At 35.0% G+C, this 25,951-nt stretch overlaps 2 protein-coding genes across 2 annotated transcripts in view; one reads left to right on the forward strand and one right to left on the reverse strand.

Moving 5' to 3' along the window:
* The window catches only part of LOC145318676 (PDZ and LIM domain protein 3-like), a 35,440-nt gene extending 28,560 nt beyond the window's left edge, over positions 1–6,880 (forward strand). Inside the window, exons 13-14 of the mRNA XM_080160114.1 lie at positions 2,064–2,115; positions 6,583–6,880. Coding sequence (XP_080016240.1) covers positions 2,064–2,115; positions 6,583–6,621 — 91 coding nt within the window. The 3' untranslated portion in view covers positions 6,622–6,880. The remainder of the gene's footprint in view (positions 1–2,063; positions 2,116–6,582) is intronic.
* A 12,667-nt stretch (positions 6,881–19,547) lies between these two features.
* LOC145318674 (serine hydroxymethyltransferase-like) overlaps positions 19,548–25,951 on the reverse strand; it is a 29,233-nt gene continuing 22,829 nt past the window's right edge. Inside the window, exons 16-17 of the mRNA XM_080160110.1 lie at positions 21,501–21,609; positions 19,548–20,041 (exon numbers count right to left, since the gene is read on the reverse strand). Of these exons, the coding sequence (XP_080016236.1) occupies positions 19,937–20,041; positions 21,501–21,609 (214 nt within the window). The 3' untranslated portion in view covers positions 19,548–19,936. The remainder of the gene's footprint in view (positions 20,042–21,500; positions 21,610–25,951) is intronic.

Raw genomic sequence — 25,951 nt, forward strand, 5'->3', positions numbered from 1 at the left:
CAAAAAAAGGGATTAATCATATAAATTTTTTTTTCGTGGAAAATTCTTCTTCATGTTATACGATACATGATTTTTCTGTATGGCTTATAACTAGCTAAAATAAATCTGATTCTATTAATAATACTGGAAAATAAAAGAAAAAATTTAACTTTCTTAAATAGGCTAATTGCCAAAATTTGCATTAAATCGATAATACGAATGTAATAATAAGCTAAAACTCTGAGGGTAATTTATATAACTTAACAGTGCCGAATATATGCAAAATTAAATTTACTGTAGATACAGGTTTTAAGAAAAGTTATTATTATTGATTTGATACTATACAGGCCCCCATCACTAACCCCCCCCCCCCCCTTTCTCATATTTATAGAAGGTAGTTTAACAGAGATCTAAAGGATTAGGACAATGGCCTATAAAATGATATAATTACCAATGATGATACACAAAATTACCCCTTCAATAGATTACAATTAGAGTAGAGGAAGGGTTAAATAACTGTATTTCCCTTGACCTTGTTTCGACTCTCAATTGAGTCAACAAAAATCAACCAATGGTGTCGGGAATATTAACACAGCCAAGTAGCAGAAAACAATTTGCTAGCAGACGAGAAATGTCATTGAAAAAGGGGGGAGGTAGTTATCTGTATATACATCTATACTAGATATCTGTTGGCCACTTAACTTAATTAACCAACCAATCAAAGTCCCCAAAGTTGCTAAGCTAACGAATAAGAGAAATTTGAAGCTTTGGGGACTAGTGTAATAAAGATCACACTGACCCTCTCTCTCTCTGTAGTTTAAGGGTTGTCCAAGAAAGATTGTAAGGATATTACCAGAAATTGTAATCAACAAATTAGTATTAGTATCATATATGCATCTGCTCAAGGAGAGCAGGGAATTAGAAATAATGAAACAGCGTATAGTGTCCTTTAAAAATGACGTCATACAATACAAATGACCAGTGATAGGCCAGTAGTATACAATTTACCATTGGTCAATTAAAATGTCCAAAAACACTTACTTTTAGAGAAATAATAGATAAAATGCTTTTTTTGTATTGGCAAAAGTATTTTTTGACTCCATTCTTGATTCAAATTGTTTTAGATGCAAAATTAATAAAAAACTAATAATTTGACTTCCTAAAAAAAACTTCTTTTATCTTATTAGTGACTAACTTAACATTGATTGTACATTTCAAATTGATAAAAATATTTACTAGCTGCTGCGCCCCTTGCGTCCAGGGGATCTGTTTTAAAAGTGGCTACAAATATAACTTATACTACCCCAAGTCTTAAATCTAAAACTATCATGGGACCTATTTGAAGCCTACCTAAAATAAAGAACCCAATCTGTTATTAAGTAGTTATTAAGATCCTAGGCTTCAGACAAAAAAAACTTACTCTTTTATTTAATACTAGCGGCTACGCCCCTAGAGGCCTCTAGGATTACCTGAGGAGGGGAGAGTCAAATTTGATAACCAAATTTCTTAATTTAGATTTTAAAAGTAAAAAATAATTTTTTGGGGGGAAGGGAAGTTTTTTTTTAGGAGGGGGGGAGGTAATTTTTTTCTAGGGGCGATTTCTCTTGGGAGGGTGGTGGTACCCTCCCCAAAAATAGTTATAAACCTTTCCGGGACCTATGGGAAGCTACCCTGTTAAGGAGAACCCCACGGTTTAGCGGTTACCGAGATCCTTTGGTACAAACATACAAAAACACAGACAAACATACAGAAAAACGCTCAGACAAACACACAGACAAACATCCTGTTACTTTATTATAAGGATGATAAGAATATTAAAAATGTAGATTGGTATTACTTTTTATTTCTGAAGATATATATGTATGTATTGTATATATTGTACAATCATACAAGCACAAATTACAATACAATATATGCAATATTACATGCATACTTAGTGGTTCTCAAACCTATATGATTTTTTGGATTGATTTCTTAATGTAATTGTGTTCTTCTAGCTAGGTCAGATTTTACTATAACAGTTAAGATATATTATATGCACCTTCACCTTAGCAAAACATTTAACATAAAAATGTATATTTTAGGTTGAATGCTAACAATGCAGGAATGGCCGCAAATGCTGAAGATTTTACAAAGGTTTGTCATTATTAAAATCATCTCCAGTATGGCTTAGAAACCGATTAATATCCGTTGCGTAGGACTAACTATCCTACCTATAAAACCAAAAAGTTCAAGAAAACACCCACAGAACCTCAAACACTAATGGCTTTCACACAGCCAGAGGTGTGCATGAAACAAGAACCGTTGGAACTGATGCTCAGTTTACTGAGAATATGAAAGATGATGGTGAAATCCGAAAGGAAGCTATCAACTTGATGACAGGACCAATAAGTTCTAAGCAAAGCTGTAAGATAGGAACCTGGAATGTTAGAACAATGTATGAGTCAACTAAAACAGCCCAAGTAGTTAAAGAAATGACAAGTTACAATATTGCAATACTTGGAATTGCGGAATGTAGATGGACAGGACAAGGACAAACTACAACCAAAGATGGCCACCTAATACTTTATTCTGGTCATGAAAGCCAACATATGTATGGTGTTGCTATAATTATTCAAAAACGACATGTCAATTCACTAATAGACTGGAAACCTATATCAGACAGAATAATTAAGGCTAGATTCCAATTAAGGCACTGCAAGTTGACCATTATCCAATGCTTTGCCCCAACAAATGACAAAGATGAAGAAGTAAAACAAGAGTTTTATGATCAACTGCAATCAATCAGAAACTCAGTACCAAACATGACATGTGCCTAGTTCTTGGAGATATGAATGCTAAAATAGGAACTGACAGGACTGGAGTGGAGAATGCAATGGGACACTTTGGCATGGGTACAAGAAATGAAAATGGAGAACTTTTACTTGAATTCTGTTTAAATAATGATATGGTTGTAGGAGGTACATTATTCCAACACAAAAACATTCACAAATATACCTGGACAACACCTGATGGACAAACAAGAAACATGATTGACCACATCATGATCAATAGAAAATGGGTCAAATCAATGCAAGACTGTAGGAGCTATAGAGGAGCCGACATATTTAGTGACCATGAACTAGTTGTCAGTAAGATTAAATTAAAGCTGAAGCGTACTGGCCATGATAAAAAGAGTGAGATGGGTAGACAATATGATTCTTCAAGATTAAAGGACCCTGTGATAAAGAATGAATTTGTCTTAAAACTCAGAAATAGATTTCAAGTCTTAGAGGACCTAAATGACGAGACTGAGATCACATGGACTTCAATTAAAGAAAACTTTCAATCTACTGCTAAGGAAATCCTAGGACACAAGAAACCAGAGAAAAAGGACTGGATCTCTGAAGAAACATGGATCAAAATAGAAGAGAGAAAGAAGCTCAAAAACAAAATCCATAATGCTCAACATTTGGCTGACATGAGCAATTTAAAAGCTGAATATACTGCTAAAGACAAAGAAGTCAAAAAGTGCACAAGGAAAGACAAGAGAGATTACATTGACAATCTGGCTGAAAAGGCCCAGAGAGCAGCTGACTTTGGTAACATGAAAACAGTATACAACATAACCAAGCAATTAAGTGGCAAATATAGCAAAAAGAGTGGTGAAACTATCAAGGCTAAAGATGGTAAATTACTCACTACAGAAAAAGAAATTGCTGAAAGGTGGAAATCACATTTTGAAGAATTGTTGAACAGACCTGAACCAGAAATTACTGCTGAACCAGAACCAGGACATGAAATAAACATAGATATAAGACCACCAACTATTCAAGAAGTTAAAGCTGCTATACATAGCCTAAAGAATGACAAAGCACCAGGACCTGACTTGATAACTGCCGAAATGCTTAAGGCAGACATAGATCTTTCTGCTAGGACTCTAACTGATCTTTTTGATAAAATTTGGAGGCAAGAAAAGATACCAACGGACTGGTCTAAAGGTATAATCATAAAACTACCTAAGAAGGGAGATTTGAACAATTGTGATAATTGGAGAGGAATTATGCTGCTTTCTATCCCAAGCAAGGTCCTATGTAAAGTTATTTTAAACAGAATTGATGAGAAAATTGACAATAAACTGAGAGAAGAACAAGCTGGATTCCGTGCTGGAAGGGGCTGTGTTGACCAAATTTTCACCCTTAGGACAGTTATTGAACAATGTGTTGAATTTAACAAGCCACTTCACGTAAATTTTGTTGATTTCTCTAAGGCCTTTGACTCCATACACAGACAAACACTCTGGAAAATACTAAGAAGTTATGGTATACCAGAAAAGATGATAATTATGATAACTAAATTTTATGACAACTTCCAAGCCTGTGTTTCAGTTGGAAACAATAAGACATCTGATTTCTTTAAAATAAGCACTGGAGTTAGACAGGGATGCATTTTATCACCTATTCTATTTATATTGGTCATTGACTGGGTGATGAAGAAAACCACAGATGACAAAAAACGTGGTCTCCAGCTGGGCATACTAGGACACCTAGAAGATCTGGACTTTGCTGATGACCTGGCACTGATTTCAGAAACAATTAAACATCTACAAGCTAAGACAGATAGACTAGTCAAATATGCAGGACAAGTCGGGCTCTTTGTTAATGTCAAGAAGACTGAAATTATGAATATACCTACAGACCCTGATCAAACTATAACAATAAATGGTGAACAATTGAAACAAAGCAACAAATTCACCTATCTGGGGAGTGTTATCAGCAGTGAAAATGGCTCAAAAGCTGATATTAAAACCAGGATTGATAAGGCTAGGGTTGCTTTCAACAGTCTACACAACGTTTGGAATTCAAAGAAACTTGCTCTGAAAACAAATATCAGACTTTACAACAGTAATGTGAAATCAGTTCTTCTCTATGGAGCGGAATGCTGGAGAACTGTGAAAACTGAAACAAATCAACTTAATGCATTTCACAATAGCTGCCTAAGAAGAATTTGCAAAATATTCTGGCCAAACTAAATATCAAACCTTGAGCTGTATGCTAAGACCAAGTGCAATAGTTTTGAAGCAGAAGTAAAATATAAAAGACTAAGGTGGCTAGGACATGTGCTCAGAATGGAACAAAATAGGTTTCCAAAAAAGTGCTTAAAATGGAACCCCACCACTGGTAAACGTAATCGGGGACAACCTAAAATGACCTGGAGGCGGAGCACTGAAAAGGACCTCTTTAATTTGGAATTAACATGGGGAGAAGCTGAGAAACTTGCCAAAGACAGCAGGAATTCATGGAGGAACAAGGTGTCCGTATTCTCTGGCCTTCACAGTCAAATAGAGATATGCGTCTGATGATGATGATGAATATCCGTTGTATTAGAACCGGTTCTCAACCGTACTGAAAAATTATGTATCATATGGTATTGAAGACAATTTCTACAAATAGTAAAATCGTAAGATTAATATTAGTTTTGTTAGCCCGTGCCTTCGGCTTGTGTTTTTTTCATTTTAATGTCCGCAAAAAACTGTCTAAAAAATGATACTATAAATAACTATTCTAAATTTTAAGCATTTTAATCTGTGACTACTTTTAAAAAGATTAAATTTGCTAATTGTATATTGTTAAAAAATTTGGTTTCATAAAAGTTACTAAATTTATTCTATTCAGCATTTCTTGAAAACTATCAAAAGATGCTCTTTTGATAAAAAAACTTTATAAATTGATGCTTTGGCAAAATTTGGTAGATGCAAAACTTTTCCATGTAAAAGATATATCCGCATGTCAAGCATTTTTATTTATAAAATCTAGGGGCTCAGATGTTAATTCTATGATATAAAGAAGTAAAATATTATCTCGTCTGTTGCGAAGGATCTCGTTTCTTCTTTATAGTGTAACTTCTCATAGGTCCTGGGAGGGGTTATAGTTATTTTGGCGGAGGGTCGAGTGATTTCGAGATTATTTTCATCCAAATTGAAATGATTCACTACATTGATAACATGACCAAAAAAAGCTGCGAAAATTGTCATCCTTGTTAGTATAATTATACTTTTTATGTAATATTTATGTAACTCTAGTTTAGTAATCATAATTTATAGTATGGCTTCCAAACCGATTAATGTCCCTTGGATTAGAACCATACTGAAAAATTATGTATAGCATCGTATTACAGACAATTTTCTACGAATATTAAAATAAACATTATGAAATTAATACAAGTGTTGTTAGCCCGGGCCTTCGGCGCCTTTTGGCTAACAGAACTGGTTTTAATTAGGGTTGGACCGGATACTTTTTTGAACGGATACCGGATACCAGATATCCGGCTGATTTCTAATGCCGGATATCCGGTTCCGGCCGGAAATCTGGCCAACGTTCGATATCCGGCAAATTACCGGATAACCGGATATCCGGTGTCAAAAATCAGCCGGATATTATGTAACCGGATAGTTTTAACATCCGGTATCCGGCCGGATATTGAAAATTACCGGATATCCGGCCGGATAACCGGCCAGACCGGATATCCGGCCCAACCCTAGTTTTAATCTTATAAATATTCCTTTTTGATATCCGCGGAAAGTTGTCTATAATACGATGCGATAAATAACTTTTATTTGTTCAGGAGTTTATGAAAGAGCTGACAGGAGGAACCGGAGTTTAGTTCATCTCAAAAATATAGCAGAACTAAAACCAAAGAAATATTAGAACCCAATTTTTATTAAAAAACTACTTAAGAATTTTCTATCCATATATAATACATGTTCATTTTAATTTCATCTGTTCTTTTATATATTATTATAAAATAATTCTAATATAAAAAATTGTATCTACATTTTGTTAATTACTTATGGTATTTAAAATTGAAATTTTGTAATAAAGAATTTAATAACCTGTATTAGTTAATAAATAAATTTTAATAAAAATTTTGGGTATAGTACCTTTCGTGACAACGCCTCTTAAGGGGCAATTCATTATATTTTCACAGTAGCTTTTTATGTCATTTTAGGTGATTTCCCGGCAGGGTTAGGCAATTGGCCCCGCAGGGTTAGACCCCCCCCCCCGCATGTGCTAGAAATAACGGGAAAAGCTACTGTGAAAATATGACGAATCGCCCATCAAGAGGCATTGTCACGAAGGGACTATACCAGAAAATTGTCGTATCTTTAGAAATAATAATTTGTCTACAAGTAGCAAAATAAAATAAAAATAATATCCAATTGAATTCATCTTTTTTGTTTATGGACCTGTTTAAAATAAGAGTTATAGTCTTTACAATCATTAAAATATTAATAACAACTTCAAGACATCAATTTTTCAACTAAAAGCTGTTCTTTTTCCGCTTTTGCTTGTTTTTGCTGCTCTATTTATGGATTAAACTGTCCTTGTTTTTACTCATTTTTACTTTACTTGATGAAATGAAATTTTGTTTTTCTAAAGTTTATAAACCTTTTAAATGCAATGAAAGAAAAACAACAGATATTTGTTTGCAGAAAAATCCTTTTAATAGAATCACAATTCTTTTTAAAGCAGGGCTTAACAGCCGCAATTACAGACGAGACGCTGCGTAGACTACTTCCCAGGAAGGGAGGGTACATTGAAATATAAATTATATTGGTACTCAAAGTTTTTTTATAACCACGTTCTCTTATTCGTTTATTCAAGAATTCCGCTGGTTGGTTAAACAATCAATGATTTGAACCCACAGAAAGGAAAGTTTTGTTTATCATCATACATGATGTACTTTAATTCATTGTATTATTAGGTACACCAATTATTATATATGTAGGCTTTTTGTCTGAAGTGAAGGATCTCGCTAACCGCTGAACCGACATTGTTCTCTTTTACAGTGAAGCTTCTTTTAGGTCCTGAGATGGTTTTCAACTATTTTATTCTTATAAATGGTTTTTGGCTATTTTTTTGCCCTTCCATATCCCTCTGAATATTGAGACCCTAGATACTAGGGGCGAATCCGCTGGTATTTTAATAAAATAATATACCTTTAACATTTTCATTACAAAGTCAATGCTTTTTTTAAAATTTGGAGTAAAACATTTATATTTAACCTGCTATTTAGTATTTACCATTCCCTATTACCTTAATAAGTTGAAAATAAATGTATTTTTTTGCTGTTTTGAAAAAATGAGGTAAAAAATCATGAAAATCATGAAAACTGACAAAAAGTTTTTCTTTATCTTTTTAAAAATCACATAACTCTGCCAAAAATATTTTTTTCTCGAAATTCCTTTTCTGGCTGCCTACTGGCAGCCATTATTAATTGCTGGGATAGATAAAAGTTGATTTAAATTTTTTTGGATATCCCGATATTTGTCAAAAGATCTCACTGTGCCTGTCTCCTATAATTTTTTATTGCAACTGTTCCAACTTTGAAGGAAAATTGGGAATGACGGCCAATATCAAGTTTGAAAGAGAGGCGTGTACAGGGGGTGGTACAGACAACAAGTTAGGTTTATTTTATTGTCAAGGGGTTGGCTACATAAATATCAGGGATTTTGAAGGATAAGACAATGGACGATCAATTTATGTACATTCCCCTTGATGATGATACAAAAAATTACCCCCTCTGTAGATTACATTTATGGTGTTTAAACTTATGGACACTCAACTTAATGAACCAATCAATATTCAATAAAAGTACCCAAAGTTGTTAAGGCAACGTTTAAGAAAACGTTATGATAAAACTTTGGGGACTAGTGTAATAAAAAGCCAATGTCCCCTCCCTTTCTGATATGTAGTGCTTTGCAAACTCTAACTCTTAAAGTAAATGCAGTTTTATAATGGACATGCGGACATACTCTTGTTATAGAGTAGCTGGAATAACGTGGTAAGTTAAGAAAATTGACATAGAATCTACAGATTGTCCAACTGACCAAAATATTCATCAAAAACTGTTGATTATATTTTATTATATACGAGATACAGGCGATGAAATTTGAGACGAATCTATTCGATGATATCATTTTTACAAAGCTAACTTTATTTTAAAAAAATTATAACTCACTTAATATATGTTTTGTCATATTCTTTATATGCTTCATATTATAGGAAAGAAGAAATTTTTACACGAATCCTTTTACCTAGCAAAAGCTTAATCCTGAGATATGCGACAATTTATAGCTGACTCATAATGGAAACAAAATGAGAAAAAATGTCCTTACGTACCAAGATCTATAAAATGTTTCGGGTATAGTCCTTTCCACGACATCCCTCCATAAGGGGCGATTAGTCGTATTTTTAAAATGGCTTTTTATAGGTTATTTTAGGTTAGGTTAGGTTATATTGTGTTAGGTGATTGCCCCACAGGGTTAGGTAATTGGCCCCGCAGGGTTAGAGCCCCCCGCAGGGGCTAGAAATAGGAGAAAAGCTACTGTGAAAAATACGAAGAATCGCCCCTTATGGAGGGATGTCGTGGAAAGGACTATACCCAATGTTTCAACCAATGAGATCTCTTGTATGTTCCGTCAGTATTCTCCTATTGGCCCACTTAGACAATATGTCTCTAGAGTAACTCAATTGTTAAGAAGTCACTTGAGAACAATGACATATCACTTTCAACTATATTATTGCTTTCTTAAATGTGCTGCCAGTGTTTAATCAAAACAGAGAAAAAAAATTGATAGAGAGATCATTATTTTAGGCTGCTAGAAGGTTCCCTATATTAAAGAACATGAAAATTTGTTGTAAGATCCAGTCAATAATAAATCCATTATCCTATTATATAAGGAAGTAAGCGTTTTTTTGTCTGTCCCAAAGGATCTCACTAACCGCTGAACCGATATTGTTCTCCTTTACAGTGAAGCTTCTTATAGGTCCTGGGAAGGTTTTAAACTATTTTTGGGGAGGGTGTCTTAACCCCATTCCCCCAAAAAATTTTTTTTACTCTTTTAAAACTCTAATTTAAAATGGGATGAGGTCGACTTTTCTTCCTCAATTGCCCCTAGAGGCTTCTAGGGGCTTAGCCGCTAGTTGAAAATTAAAGTACTATCGTGGCCTTTTTAGTTAAACTAAAGCAGCCATGCTATTAAAAAAATTTGTATACTCTCCAACATATATTTTGAAATATCCAGGAAAGGAGGGAACATTGGGCTGTTTATATTACTAGTCCCTAAAGTCTTGTAATAGCGTTTTCTTAGTCGTTCACTTAACAACCTTGGGGACTTTTGTTGAATTTTGATTGGTTGGGTCATTTTGTTGAGTGTCCAAACATTTCAACCATTAATCTTGATCTAAGAAAGGGATAATTTTGTGTATCTTCATTAGGGATGTACATAAATTTATCGGCCATTTTCTTATCCCTTCAGATCCCTGAAAATATCTCAAGTGGAAAGAATTTTTAGATAAAAGCCAATATTGTTGTTCAAATTTGAGATGGTATTTGTGTATTGACAGACACAAAGCCAAGTATTCAAATAAACTTATGTAAAAAATATCAGGGGGGTAAGGATATTGTATAATACTGGTACCCAAAATTTTATCACTTTTATCTAAAAAGAAGTGTCCAAACTTTTCAACCAATAACCTTAATTTGCAGAAGAGGTAATTGTGTTTCTTTTTATTAGGATATACATCAAGACCAATTTATCGTCCATTGTCTTACTCCCTAAGATCACTGAAAAGTACAAACCTCTGAAATTTGATAAGTCAGTAAAATTTTAAAATCAATAAAGTTATAAAATTAACCCCACCGGGACTCAACCCCCAGAATTCAGCACACACAGGATTCAACAAAATAAATATATAAAGTTCTAAATTTTTTTTTAATTGTAGAAATTTTTTTTACTTTAATAAAAATTGTAGAATTTGGGTTGAATCTTGAGTTGGATGAATTCCGTGTGGGCTGAATTCCATAGGCTGATCCCTATGATGCTGGCTGACTATCGTGGGTTGAATCCTGTGTGGGCTGAATTACGTTGGTTGAATCTCATATGGGCTGTATCCCGTGTGGTCTGAATTCCAATGGAACCATTTTACATGTTGTGTCTATTTATCAAAAAAAATACTTTTCTTTTAATTTGTGTCATCAAATTTTATTCATTTGTCACGATTTCTCATGATCATTCAGGCTGAAACATTTATAAATCTACAGGGATTAGACAATGGCCGATAAATTAAGGAACATCCTCAGTTATGAAACACAAAATTAACCCATTTGTAGATTAGAATTAGTAGTTGAAACGTTTGGACACTCAACTTAATGAACCTACCCATCAAAATTCAAAACAAAAGTCCCCAAAGTTGTTAAACCAACGAATAAGAAAATTTTATTATAAAACTTTGGGGACTAGAGCAATAAACAGCCCAATAGACCCTTCCTCCCTGCCTAAAACAACACATTATTAAATTATTAAGATCAGGCAGACAAACAAATTGAATTACAGAGTAGATGCTCATTAGCCAGAGGTTTTAAGGTCCTTTAAATTTTAATTGTACACCGTTTCCTCGGTGTTTCCTCATCATATCTCAATATTTACTACTAGCTAAAAAAACTTCAAACTTTCCAAAATAAATCTAAATTTGAATGTATGAACGATTTATACATTAAATTTTTTTTAGAAGTTTGAAGCTTTTTTAGCTAACAGGAAATATTGAGATAGGATGGGGAAACACCGAGAAAACTGTGTACACATTTGGCAATTAAAATTCAACTGACCGGTTTTAATCATTCAAAATTTTAGACTATTCCTCAGACCGACGGACTAAGTTTGTTATGCACCGGGTACTTACTGGTATGGGTAAAGTTCACAAAGAAATTCAGATTTTGAATCAGGGAGCTAAAGGGATAAGATAATGGCCAAGAATATATGTACATCCCCAATGAGTTTCCACAAAATTATCCCTTCTGTAGCTTAGACTAGTGGTTTAAACGTTTGACACTCAATTTAATGAACCTACCAATCATAGTTGTTAAGCCAACGAATAAGAAAATTACTATCCGGTGGATTTGAACCGGTTCACAGCCATACTGAAAAATAAAGTATAGCACCATATTATATCCAGTTTTCTACGAATAAAAAAATGCACATTCATTAGATCAAAACCAGTCTTTTTAGCCCGTGCCTTTGGCAATAAATAGTACTACAAAATAAAAAATATCTTAATTGACTGTCTTTATGTTATTCTTGTTTACCTAATTAACTGTTTACGTTATCAGTGCATAGATTACAATATATGTATATCTAATGCGTACAATATATACATGAGAGTGTTCCAAAATCAATAACTTCCTAAAAAATCTGTGAATATTTTTGTTTCTCTAAATAATGTGAATATTTTTGTTTCTCTAAATAATAACAATCCTATTTAATTTTGGAGCAATTTTTTAGGTATAGCTTAAGATTTCGGCAACCGATTGAGTTCTTAATTTTATAAAGGCTTCACATGGGTCACAGAATGGTTTTGGGATATTTCGCTAACCGGTGAACCGATATGATTCTTTTTTACAGTGAAGCTTTTATAGGTCCTGAGATAGTTTTAGGCTATTTTATATTTATAAATAGGTCTTGGTTTGGTTTTAGGCTATTTTTCTGCCCTTCTTTATCCTTCGAATATAGAGCCCCTAAATGCTAGGGGGCGCATCCGCTATTTATGATATAAAAGATGTAGCTAAATCACTGCGTTCAGACAATTTCCTAGCCTAGTACTTGTTGCGCCCCTAGCATCTATTCTTATAGGCATGGAAGAGCAGAATAATAGCCTAAATCCATTTCAAGTCTTCAATTTAATATTATAATATACTAAAAGCAACCCTTTGCGAAAATGGAGAACTCAATCGGCTCAGTATTAATCGCAATCTTAGTTAAAATTGTTTTATATTTGTAGTTGAATTATAGAAATAAGTTTTGTCAAAAATTATTTCAGAAATCTTGAAATTATGAAAATTTGAAACTGTCTACCACACAAAGATATGTATTTGTTGTATAAATGTTGCCAATCTACGTGAATCCTAATATTGATGTTACATTCTTACTTACAGGGTCTTGTAACAATAGTTAGAAAATTAATGCATATGCACAGTGCCTTCGAAGGTGCTTTGACTTTTGTGTCAGAACCTAAATTGGGACATAGTGCATTTCATTACCCTAGGTTAGGTAACTTCATTTCACTTTTTAATAAAATCTAAAATGCAGCGGTTTTTGATAAAATTAGATTTAAAAATTTCAAGTTTAATTTTCACCCACTAGGAGTTACCGCATAATCATAACAAGAAAAGCAAAGATTATTTATTTAAAATTTTGAACAACTTTGCTTTTATAAAGTCAGTCATAAAACCTCTCTATATATGATTTATTTAAGGCTGAATTTCCGTGACCTTAGCAAAGCAATTGATAAAAATGGGCCATTAATTAACTCACTTCAGGAGTGGTTTTATGAAGAACTTTATGAAAGCAAAGTTGTTCAAAATTTTAAATAAATAATCTTTGCTTTTCTTGTCATGATTATGCGGTAACTCCTAGTGGGTGAAAATTGAACTTGAAATTTTCAAATTTAATTTTCTGAAAAACCGCTGCATTTTAGATTTTATTGAAAAGTGAAATGAAGTAACCTAACCTAGGGTAATGAAATGCACTATGTCCCAATTTAGGTTCTGACACAAAAGTCAAAGCACCTTCATTTGCACTGTGTATGATATGTAACAAGGATGACAACATCCATATAAGCGAAGCTCTGAAACGGAAGGACAAATGAACATTAACACTTGTAGAATAATTAGAATATAAATATATACAGGGCGACCACTCCAAAACAAAAAAAATATAGTATTTTTATAGTATATTTTTAAAATCCATATAGTATATATAGTATATTTTTTTGAACACATATAGTATGATATAGTATCGGACTTAGAATTATTTAGTAATACATAGTATATACATCATCATTAATAACTCAAAGCAAAGCTGTTATCAAAGCAATTTCACAAATAAGGGGCTTACTCTGTGATTATTAGGCTAGGTATTAATGTGAGACTATAGGTTATTTAGGATAAAAGTTTACTTTTGGTTAGTATTTCACATATATTTAATCATTTTTTGGATAGGTCTCAGGTTAAGGTGCTACAGGCTAGCTGGAAGGTGGTTTCTGGACAAGTAAAAAAATTAAAATTTCTGTTTGAAGGGTTAGAGATAAACTTATAAAACAAAATATGCATCTTTTTGGATGTTATTAACGTAAATGAAGAAAAAATTTAAATAGGCCTCCAAGTTTTGGTCTTACAGGCCTGCAGGTCCACTCTGGACAGGTTATACATAATTTTTTTAGTTGAAGAGTTAGAGGCCAACTTAAAAAACAGAATATGCATCTTTTTGAATGTTATTTACATATCTGAAGAAATCTAAAATCGGCCTCCAAGTTCTGGTCCTGTAGGCCTCTAGTTCCACTCTGTGGACAGGTAAAAAATTCAAATTTCTTTTTTAAAGAGCTATAGGTCAACTTATAAAACAGAATATGCATCTTTTTGGATGTTATTAACATAACTGAAGAAAAAAAAATCGACCTCAAAGTTCTGGTCCTGCAGACTCTGCATGGAGAGTTGAACAACAAACTTCCCTTAATTGAACAGTTAATGGTATATATTTGTAAACAAAATGAGCTTATATTTGGATGTTATTAATATATTTGAAGAAAAAATAAAATTGGCCTTCAGGTTTAGGTGCTGCAGGCCTCCAGGTGGACTCTGGACACGAATAAAATAAAAATTTTAAATTTAAGGAGTTGGAGGTTAATTCATTAAACAACATAAGCATCTTTATAGATGCTATTTATATGAAAAAATGACAATCGACCTCCAGGTTTTGATGCTGCAGGCCTCCAGGTGGACTCTGGACAGGTAAAAATTTAAATTTCTTATTTATAGAGTTAGAGGTAAGTTTATAAAACACCATAAGCATCTTTTTAGATGTTATTTAAATATCTGGAGAAAAAATACAATTGACCTCCAGGTCCAGGTGCTGCAGGCCTCCATGTAGACTCTGTCCAGGGAAGACCTAAAATTGATGGCAGATTTTAATTTTTTCTTCAGATATGTTAATAACATCCAAATAGATGCATATTCTGTTTTTAAGTTGACCTCTAACTTTTCAAATTATAAATTTGAATCTTTTACCTGTCCTGAATGAACCTGATCTTGGATCCCGATATGTTAATATTATCCAAATAAATGCATATTCTGTTATATAAATAGACCTCTAACTCTTCATCTAAGAAATTTTATTGTTTACCTGTTCAGAGTGGACCTAAAGGCCTGCAGGACCTGAACTTGGAGGCCTATTCAATATTCATATTGTATTTTCTTCAGATATGTTAATAATCCAAAATAATACATATTCTGTTTCATAAGTTGACCTCAAAAATAAGAAATTTGATTTTTTACCTGTCCAGAGGGGACCTGGAGGCCTGCAGGGCTTGACCCTGGTTGCTAATTTTCAATTTTTTTCAGATATGTTAATAAAATCCAAAAAAGATGCATATTCTGTTTTATAGGTTGACCTCTAACTCTTCAAACAAAAAAATTGAATTTTTACCTGTCCTAAGTGGACCTGGTGGCCTGTAAGACCAATAATTGGAGGCCAATTTTTAATTTTTTCTTCAGATAAGTTAATAACATCATAAAAGATGCATATTCTGTTTAATAAGTTGTTCTCTAAATTAAACAATTTTTCTACCTGTCCAGAAACCACCTTTTAGCCTGCAGCACCTGGACCTGGAGACTTATCAAAAAAATTATTAAATATAAGAGAACTACTACCCAAAAGTAAACTATTATCCCAAATAACCTATAGTCTCACATTAATACCTAGCCTAATAATCACAGAGTAAGCGAAAGTGGCAAAACTCCCCCCTCACCCTTAATTTAATTCAATGAAAAATAACTGATATTTATATAATAATCACAAACAAAAATATATTTTAAAGGATTTTCTTCATCTCTTTCTTACTGTAGAGCTTTATGCATTTTTGTCGTATCACAGTATATAATAAGCCCCCCGCAGGGGCTAGAAATAGGAGAAAACCTACTGTGAATATTAGACAAAACGCTCCTTAAGAGGCGTTGTCGAAAAACTGACAATATTCGTTTTTGTTATATAAATGTAATATTATATAGTATATATAGTAAATTTTGTTCAAATAAAGGTAATAATATATAGTATATATAGTAATTTTTTGTCATATAGTATGATATAGTATCCAAATTCATCCTATATAGTATAAATAGTATATATAGTATGCAGTGGTCTCCCTGTATATAAAAGTCGAGAGAAAAAAATTATAAATAAATTTGTTGAAAAAGTGCCTAAATACAGGATACTGTTTAGAAAAATACTTAAATTTCTAGTACTTGATATTAGAAATGCTTAGCTAATAACATTGTATCTTGTTATCCTAAAAATCATTATTTCAAAATCAAATAAATAGAATATTTGTATTATTTGACAAAATTGTTGTTAAAAAAGCTTTAAAATCATGTTCTAATTGGACTTTCTGGGCAACAATTATGGAGTTGCTACGCTTTCTTAAATATGTCTTACTCTTACAGGAATCTTTATAAAAAGTTTTAAATTGATAGAACAATTCAAATATTCCTGATAAAAGATAAGAGCTACTCGTTAAGGACGGACGTACAAACAAATCGTAAATGTATAAAAGCATTACTTTTAAAATCCTTAAACAACAAACAAACGTTTTGCTAAATTCAAACTTTCTAAAATAGACAGAGACCCCAGTAAGGAAGAGTTGTTTTTTTTACACTACTCCCTAAATTTTATACTAACATTTTCTTATTCGTTGTAATCTACAGAAGGAGTAATTTTGGGGATTTACATCAATTTATCAGCCATTGTCTAATCCCTTTGGAGACCCAGTATTATTGATGCGTCTTCAATATTGGCACTTGGGGTAAAAGGCATGACAATGGTTAGATTGATTTATCTATCTATTTACATACGGATAAATGGAGATTCAATAGTATGAAGAATTTGGATAGACTGTGCAGTTTGCAACCTATATGTTGATGATTAGAGTAAAACACTAGAAAGGGTTAACCCTTTTTTCAATCTCATTTTTTTTGTAGGTAAGATGGAGAGCTGTGACTTCATGACTTTTTAAGTTTAGTAATTATACGTCGACAAGAGTTGATTTTATTAGGATATCTGGTCTGTGTCGTGGTGTCCGGTCAAAGTCGGTTGGGTAGCACCAAAATTAGGAAAAATTCTAAATAAATCTTAATTTCTACATTATGACTTTTGTATAATTTAGAAACCTAAATTTTTTTGGTGAATACTTAGATATCAATGACCTTGTGAGAAAAGTGATAAGGTGGGAATTGGGGCCAGATCTGTAAGGGTTAAATAACTGTATCTCGCCATGGCACTGTCCTTGTGCCGTTTTTTCATTGAAAATCAACCAATTGTGTGCTGTGTATTATCACAGCCAAGTAGCAGGAAATAATTTGGTAGCAGACGAATAACTTGATTGAAAAAGAAAGGGGGGTAGTTATCTATTTATACTATAAATCTGTTTGTTGACGAAATCAATTCTTTAAACAAAACTAATAATTTTATACAGGTGATTTTTCGCGCATTTAATTCCGCTGCGAAATAAATGTACATTGTAGAGTACTGAATTTTAAGATTATTTGTAGATCTTGTACTAGTTGAAACAATGTGTTAAAACTTTAAATCGCCGTTTTCTCCGAAATTTGTTTTGCTTTTTCTCGCCAAATTAGACAATTTTAAATCATCTGAGATAAACTTTTTTTAAAAAGAATTTCCCTCCTACTTTCACTTCACACTTGTAATATATGAAACTTGCGATTATTTTTAATATTAACATGTTTGAAATGTTTGAAGTGAAAATATAAGGCAAATTTTTTGAAAAAAAAGCTTATCTCAGATGATTGAAAATTGTCTAATTTTGCGAAAAAAGGTTAGGAAAATTTCGGCGGGAGCGGCGGTTCCGCCACCGTTTAATATTGTACCTCTCTAAAGCAATTTCCATGCCAAATCTCAGAGCTGGAACTCTTTTTTCAGTTTAGTTCCTTTGACTTTTAGTTTTGGTTTCAAAAGTGTCACTTCCGCCTCCCCCCTCTTACTCTGCATTAATCTACTGTTTTGATTGATTGATTAGTTTCACCAAATGTGTTAAGCATACGTACCAAACCCTTTCTCCCTAGTTTACATATCTGTATGACAATGGGTAAGATTGATCTAATCATTGTCAGCTAGCTATTTTTATCAGGGATGGGATTTTGGACGAGAACACAATACTCTCCCAGAGTTTTGGTAAAGCTTTAAATGTTTTATGTTGTATGGGAGTATTTAAAAGTTTCTTTGCATTTGGCCTTTTCAGGGCTTCGCCCTTACAGGGGAAGATAAGTTTCCCAATCTTTTTTAAATTAATAAAAAGGTTTAAGAAAAGGAGGTACAAAGCAATGGTGACCATAATTCTCACAAAATTCGTAATAATCAATGCTACATAAGAATCACTAGCGGATTCGTCTCTAGCCGTTTTCTCTCCACAGGGGGAGCATAGGCCACTGCATAGTTCAGCCCCGGCTTATACCAATAACGAAATTAATTCGGAAAAAAATCACGAAACCTATACGTGTTTTTCAGCTGTCGTTGGGGGGCAACACATCGTAAAATTGACGACCTCTCCATTTGCCCCCCATATATTATTTTATATTTATTTGGCTTATTGGTTATACCTTATACCTGGGTCAGCCCTAAGCCCTATGATTTCGGTGTAAAGCGTCCATTTGTCCATCAGACAACCAACCCTTTGGTTGCACGACCTTTGTCTGAGGAGTCCTAACTATGCATGGTAGTGAGTTGCGCCTGTTTTGGGCCAAGGCATATCCCCCTACTCTAACTATTTATGTCTCGCACCTGACATTACAGCAGTAGGAACCATTTTTAACGTCTTTAGTTATGACGCAGTGTCGGGCCGATATTCGCACCGATCACCTTCCCGACGACGAGCGGACGAGCTACATGTTGAGTCCACGGTCGAAGGTTTTGCCCCAAGAGGTTATTGCAAAAAAATTTTGGTACTTAAAAAAAGGGGGGGGGGGAATAAGGAACCACAGGGCCAGTATGTGTATTCCCTGAAGAATAGAGCCCAATCCTTCTACTTCATATTATAGATGATGATAATAATAATAATCATGAAAAAAATATAAAAAAATGTAATAGCTGTTATGTTTATTAAATTTTCACAAATTAAAAAAAGAATGCTTATAAAAATAAAAACATTTTAGTAATAAAACTACATTATATGACTTTTAGAATTTATAAAAAAGATTTAAAAGTAGGCATTTTTTAAATATAAAAAAATATTGAGATTCCAATTTAAGTTTAAAATGCCATTAGTTGCTGTCAAAAATTATAAAAAGTAATAAAATACAAATTTCAAAAGTTAAAAAAATGTGAATTCATAAAATAATACAAAATTAATGTCAAAATAATCCCATAACATTTAAAGAAAATTGCAAAGCAAAAAATCCATGAAATTTTAATGTCATGAAATATCAAATCAAATAATAAAATACATTTTTACGTTTTAATTTATTAATTTTGTGTATCGATTTCGATAAACTTTTGATTTAAAAGAAGTTTAATTTGTCTTTTGATGTTCAAAAAGTAGCTCGTTTTTTTTCATTAACCGTTTGATCTGATTGCAGGGGTGTACACATTCTGCACAAGATTCATTTTTTCCCCGTCTGCAAAATATTTTATTCCCCCCCCCCCCCCCCACCCCCAGTTTTTTCCCTAAGAAGGGTGAAAAATAAAAAAATATATTTAGTATTCTTATTCATTAGTTTATCCATCCAACGAATGTTCAAGTTTTTCCCCCAAACATATTTTTTATCCCCCAATCCCTTTTAGCTTGGGATCCCATGCAAAATATACACCCCTGTCTGAAGGTCATTACAAATGACCCTTTTCGTCTGGTGTGACCGCTCAGATATCGCTGTGACCTGGCAGCCTGAAGTTGATCGCAAACTGTTCAACTTTGTTACGCAGGGCATCCACTTGGCTGCTGAATTCTTCCTCCTTCAACTTCACCTGAAATATTAATAAATTAGTATTTTCAGCCTTTGCAATGGCCAACCCAGAACCAAACTATGCATCATAATTATGTAAACATGTGTAATATTATTATTTTCTTGTATGTTTATGTTGAAATAAATATCTATCTATGTTGACATAAGGTTTTAATAAGCAAAGAAACGAGCTACTGTAGCGGGACAGACCGACTTTTAGAGTTGCTATACTACCACTGATAATAATGTGCTTGTATATAATTTGCTTAAATTCGCTATGCTTACTTAATGTAATCTATTTTTGTATTTTACCTTTTCTTCCCCTTAAATATATTAAGGAGAAGAAATCATGATAATTCTATTTAACCCATCCTAATATTTAAATCAGTATCATTTTGCCTAAGCCTGTCAATAAACTTGTATATAGTGACGACTCTATGTTTTTTTGGATTGAAGCGAAGCTTCTCTACAATTTATACATCAGGGAATACTTCCGTCGTGCCCGCCGCTCTGTGAGCTAGACTATAACCCATGGAGAGAGCGGACATGGGACTGTAAATCATACTAATACCCAACCCTTTATAAGGGGGGGGGGGGGTAATACAACCATCTCGTAATCAATGATTAAATGGCACTTAGAATTCAAATTTCGATCTGAAATTTTTCATGAGTAATCCTTGGTAGGTCTATTTTCCCTAAATGGAACAAAAAGTTGGAAAAATAACGGCTGGCGGCTCAGCCGTTTAGCCGTTTTTGCCTCTTTTCAGGGCAAAATCATCATTAATTACGTAGGAATCAACTTTTTAAAACATATTTTTGGTTTAATTCATGTTAAATGATAGTAATAACTATATGTTAAATTTCTAGTACCAACAGCTACCGGCTAGAACCGTTTGATAAGGTTTTTGAGCGAAAAAAAGTATTATGTGGAGATAGGTTTCGTGACTAATTTGCTATTAAGTTAAGGTAGCCCAAAAATGGCAAAACGGCTGAGCCGCCAGCCGTTAGCCGTTACTTTTCCAACTGTTTGTTCGATTTAGGGAAAATAGACCTAACAAGGATTATTGATGCAAAATTTCAGATCGAAATTCGAATTCTAAGTGCCATTTAATCATTGATTACGAGATGGTTGCATTAAACCCCTCCCCCCCCCCTCTTATGTTCTCTCATTTGTAGCCTTAGAAAATTTTGGCACTATGAATTAATCTTGATTGTGTGCTTTAAACTAGCACTGTATATAATTTTTCAGCAACAATTAAAATCTTCAGAAGGGATGATTTTGTTTATCATGATTAAGGGTGCATATAAGTTTATCCCGTCGCTACAAACCTCGTCCTGATATCTTGCATGGTTATGAGTATCGCCCTCATTAGGCAGTTGTTGTCACTCTAGTCTTATCATTAGACTGAGCAAGAGCCTGACAAAGTATCAGTAGGAACCGCTGTAGCTATGTCTCAGAAAATACAAATGTTACAATTTACCTTGAAATCCACTAGCTTAGGCCCAGAGGCCGCCTGAATCTTGACAGCAATCTCCAGGGCGCCGTGGATAAACTCAATCACCTTTGCCATGTCCCCTTCCTTAAGACCTCTGAAATAATAAAATATTAAGCACCAAGGAGAATAATATCCATAACAATTCAACGGTTGTAGGATAAAACATTTTGATAAAAAGAAACCAGAAATATCAGCTTTATGCACTTAGGGCTAACTGATTAAAAAAAAGTTTAGGATCTACCATATCCAGGTCTTAACAAAAAAATAGTTGAGATTTTAAACCATCAAATACGTTGTGGACACTTACCTTGTAGTTAGAGAGGGAGATCCTAGCCTGATACCACTTGTATTCATAGTGGACACTTACCTTGTAGGTAGAGATGGAGATCCTAGCCTGATACCACTTGGATTCATAGTGGACACTTACCTTCTAGTTAGAGATGGAGATCCTAGCCTGATACCACTTGGATTCATAATGGACACTTACCTTGTAGTTAGAGAGGGAGATCCTAGCCTGATACCACTTGGATTCATAGTGGACACTTACCTTGTAGTTAGAGATGGAGATCCTAGCCTGATACCACTTGTATTCATAGTGGACACTTACCTTGTAGTTAGAGATGGAGATCCTAGCCTGATACCAGATTCATAGTGGACACTTACCTTGTAGTTAGAGAGGGAGATCCTAGCCTGATACTACTTGTATTCATAGTGGACACTTACCTTGTAGTTAGAGAGGGAGATCCTAGCCTGATACCACTTGGATTCATAGTGGACACTTACCTTGTAGTTAGAGAGGGAGATCCTAGCCTGATACCACTTGGATTCTTAGTGGACACTTACCTTGTAGTTAGAGATGGAGATCCTAGCCTGATACCACTTGGATTCATAGTGGACACTTACCTTGTAGTTAGAGATGGAGATCCTAGCCTGATACCCCTTGGATTCATAGTGGACACTTACCTTGTAGTTAGAGATGGAGATCCTAGCCTGATACCACTTGGATTCATGGCGGACACTTACCTTGTAGTTAGAGAGGGAGATCCTAGCCTGATACCACTTGGATTCATAGTGGACACTTACCTTGTAGTTAGAGATGGAGATCCTAGCCTGATACCACTTGGATTCATAGTGGACACTTACCTTGTAGTTAGAGAGGGAGATCCTAGCCTGATACCACTTGGATTCATAGTGGACACTTACCTTGTAGTTAGAGAGGGAGATCCTAGCCTGATACCACTTGGATTCATGGCGGACACTTACCTTGTAGTTAGAGAGGGAGATCCTAGCCTGATACCACTTGGATTCATAGTGGACACTTACCTTGTAGTTAGAGAGGGAGATCCTAGCCTGATACCACTTGGATTCATAGTGGACACTTACCTTGTAGTTAGAGATGAATATCCTAGCCTGATACCACTTGGATTCATAGTGGACACTTACCTTGTAGTTAGAGAGGGAGATCCTAGCCTGATACCACTTGGATTCTTAGTGGACACTTACCTTGTAGTTAGAGATGGAGATCCTAGCCTGATACCACTTGGATTCATAGTGGACACTTACCTTGTAGTTAGAGATGGAGATCCTAGCCTGATACCCCTTGGATTCATAGTGGACACTTACCTTGTAGTTAGAGATGGAGATCCTAGCCTGATACCACTTGGATTCATAGTGGACACTTACCTTGTAGTTAGAGATGGAGATCCTAGCCTGATACCACTTGGATTCATAGTGGACACTTACCTTCTAGTTAGAGATGGAGATCCTAGCCTGATACCACTTGGATTCATAGTGGACACTTACCTTGTAGTTAGAGATGGAGATCCTAGCCTGATACCACTTGGATTCATAGTGGACACTTACCTTGTAGTTAGAGAGGGAGATCCTAGCCTGATACCACTTGGATTCATGGCGGACACTTACCTTGTAGTTAGAGAGGGAGATCCTAGCCTGATACCACTTGGATTCATAGTGGACACTTACCTTGTAGTTAGAGAGGGAGATCCTAGCCTGATACCACTTGGATTCATAGTGGACACTTACCTTGTAGTTAGAGATGAATATCCTAGCCTGATACCACTTGGATTCATAGTGGACACTTACCTTGTAGTTAGAGAGGGAGATCCTAGCCTGATACCACTTGGATTCTTAGTGGACACTTACCTTGTAGTTAGAGATGGAGATCCTAGCCTGATACCACTTGGATTCATAGTGGACACTTACCTTGTAGTTAGAGATGGAGATCCTAGCCTGATACCCCTTGGATTCATAGTGGACACTTACCTTGTAGTTAGAGATGGAGATCCTAGCCTGATACCAGATTCATAGTGGACACTTACCTTGTAGTTAGAGATGGAGATCCTAGCCTGATACCACTTGGATTCATAGTGGACACTTACCTTCTAGTTAGAGATGGAGATCCTAGCCTGATACCACTTGGATTCATAGTGGACACTTACCTTGTAGTTAGAGATGGAGATCCTAGCCTGATACCACTTGGATTCATAGTGGACACTTACCTTGTAGTTAGAGAGGGAGATCCTAGCCTGATACCACTTGGATTCATAGTGGACACTTACCTTGTAGTTAGAGATGGAGATCCTAGCCTGATACCACTTGGATTCATGGCGGACACTTACCTTGTAGTTAGAGAGGGAGATCCTAGCCTGATACCACTTGGATTCATAGTGGACACTTACCTTGTAGTTAGAGAGGGAGATCCTAGCCTGATACCACTTGGATTCTTAGTGGACACTTACCTTGTAGTTAGAGATGGAGATCCTAGCCTGATACCACTTGGATTCATAGTGGACACTTACCTTGTAGTTAGAGATGGAGATCCTAGCCTGATACCCCTTGGATTCATAGTGGACACTTACCTTGTAGTTAGAGATGGAGATCCTAGCCTGATACCAGATTCATAGTGGACACTTACCTTGTAGTTAGAGATGGAGATCCTAGCCTGATACCACTTGGATTCATAGTGGACACTTACCTTCTAGTTAGAGATGGAGATCCTAGCCTGATACCACTTGGATTCATAGTGGACACTTACCTTCTAGTTAGAGATGGAGATCCTAGCCTGATACCACTTGGATTCATAGTGGACACTTACCTTGTAGTTAGAGAGGGAGATCCTAGCCTGATACCACTTGGATTCATAGTGGACACTTACCTTGTAGTTAGAGATGGAGATCCTAGCCTGATACCACTTGGATTCATAGTGGACACTTACCTTGTAGTTAGAGATGGAGATCCTAGCCTGATACCACTTGGATTCATAGTGGACACTTACCTTGTAGTTAGAGAGGGAGATCCTAGCCTGATACCACTTGGATTCATAGTGGACACTTACCTTGTAGTTAGAGATGGAGATCCTAGCCTGATACCACTTGGATTCATAGTGGACACTTACCTTGTAGTTAGAGATGGAGATCCTAGCCTGATACCCCTTGGATTCATAGTGGACACTTACCTTGTAGTTAGAGATGGAGATCCTAGCCTGATACCAGATTCATAGTGGACACTTACCTTGTAGTTAGGGAGGGAGATCCTAGCCTAATACTACTTGTATTCATAGTGGACACTTACCTTGTAGTTAGAGATGGAGATCCTAGCCTGATACCACTTGGATTCATAGTGGACACTTACCTTGTAGTTAGAGAGGGAGATCCTAGCCTGATACCACTTGGATTCATAGTGGACACTTACCTTGTAGTTAGAGAGGGAGATCCTAGCCTGATACCACTTGTATTCATAGTGGACACTTACCTTGTAGTTAGAGATGGAGATCCTAGCCTGATACCACTTGGATTCATAGTGGACACTTACCTTGTAGTTAGAGATGGAGATCCTAGCCTGATACCACTTGTATTCATAGTGGACACTTACCTTGTAGTTAGAGATGGAGATCCTAGCCTGATACCACTTGGATTCATAGTGGACACTTACCTTGTAGTTAGAGATGGAGATCCTAGCCTGATACCCCTTGGATTCATAGTGGACACTTACCTTGTAGTTAGAGATGGAGATCCTAGCCTGATACCAGATTCATAGTGGACACTTACCTTGTAGTTAGAGAGGGAGATCCTAGCCTGATACCACTTGGATTCATAGTGGACACTTACCTTGTAGTTAGAGATGGAGATCCTAGCCTGATACCACTTGTATTCATAGTGGACACTTACCTTGTAGTTAGAGATGGAGATCCTAGCCTGATACCACTTGGATTCATAGTGGACACTTACCTTGTAGGTAGAGATGGAGATCCTAGCCTGATACCACTTGGATTCATAGTGGACACTTACCTTGTAGTTAGAGAGGGAGATCCTAGCCTGATACCACTTGGATTCATAGTGGACACTTACCTTGTAGTTAGAGATGGAGATCCTAGCCTGATACCACTTGGATTCATAGTGGACACTTACCTTGTAGTT

Source organism: Acartia tonsa, chromosome 5 (genome assembly GCF_053477335.1).
Source record: "Acartia tonsa isolate MP-2025a chromosome 5, ASM5347733v1, whole genome shotgun sequence".
Lineage (NCBI taxonomy): Eukaryota > Metazoa > Arthropoda > Copepoda > Calanoida > Acartiidae > Acartia > Acartia tonsa.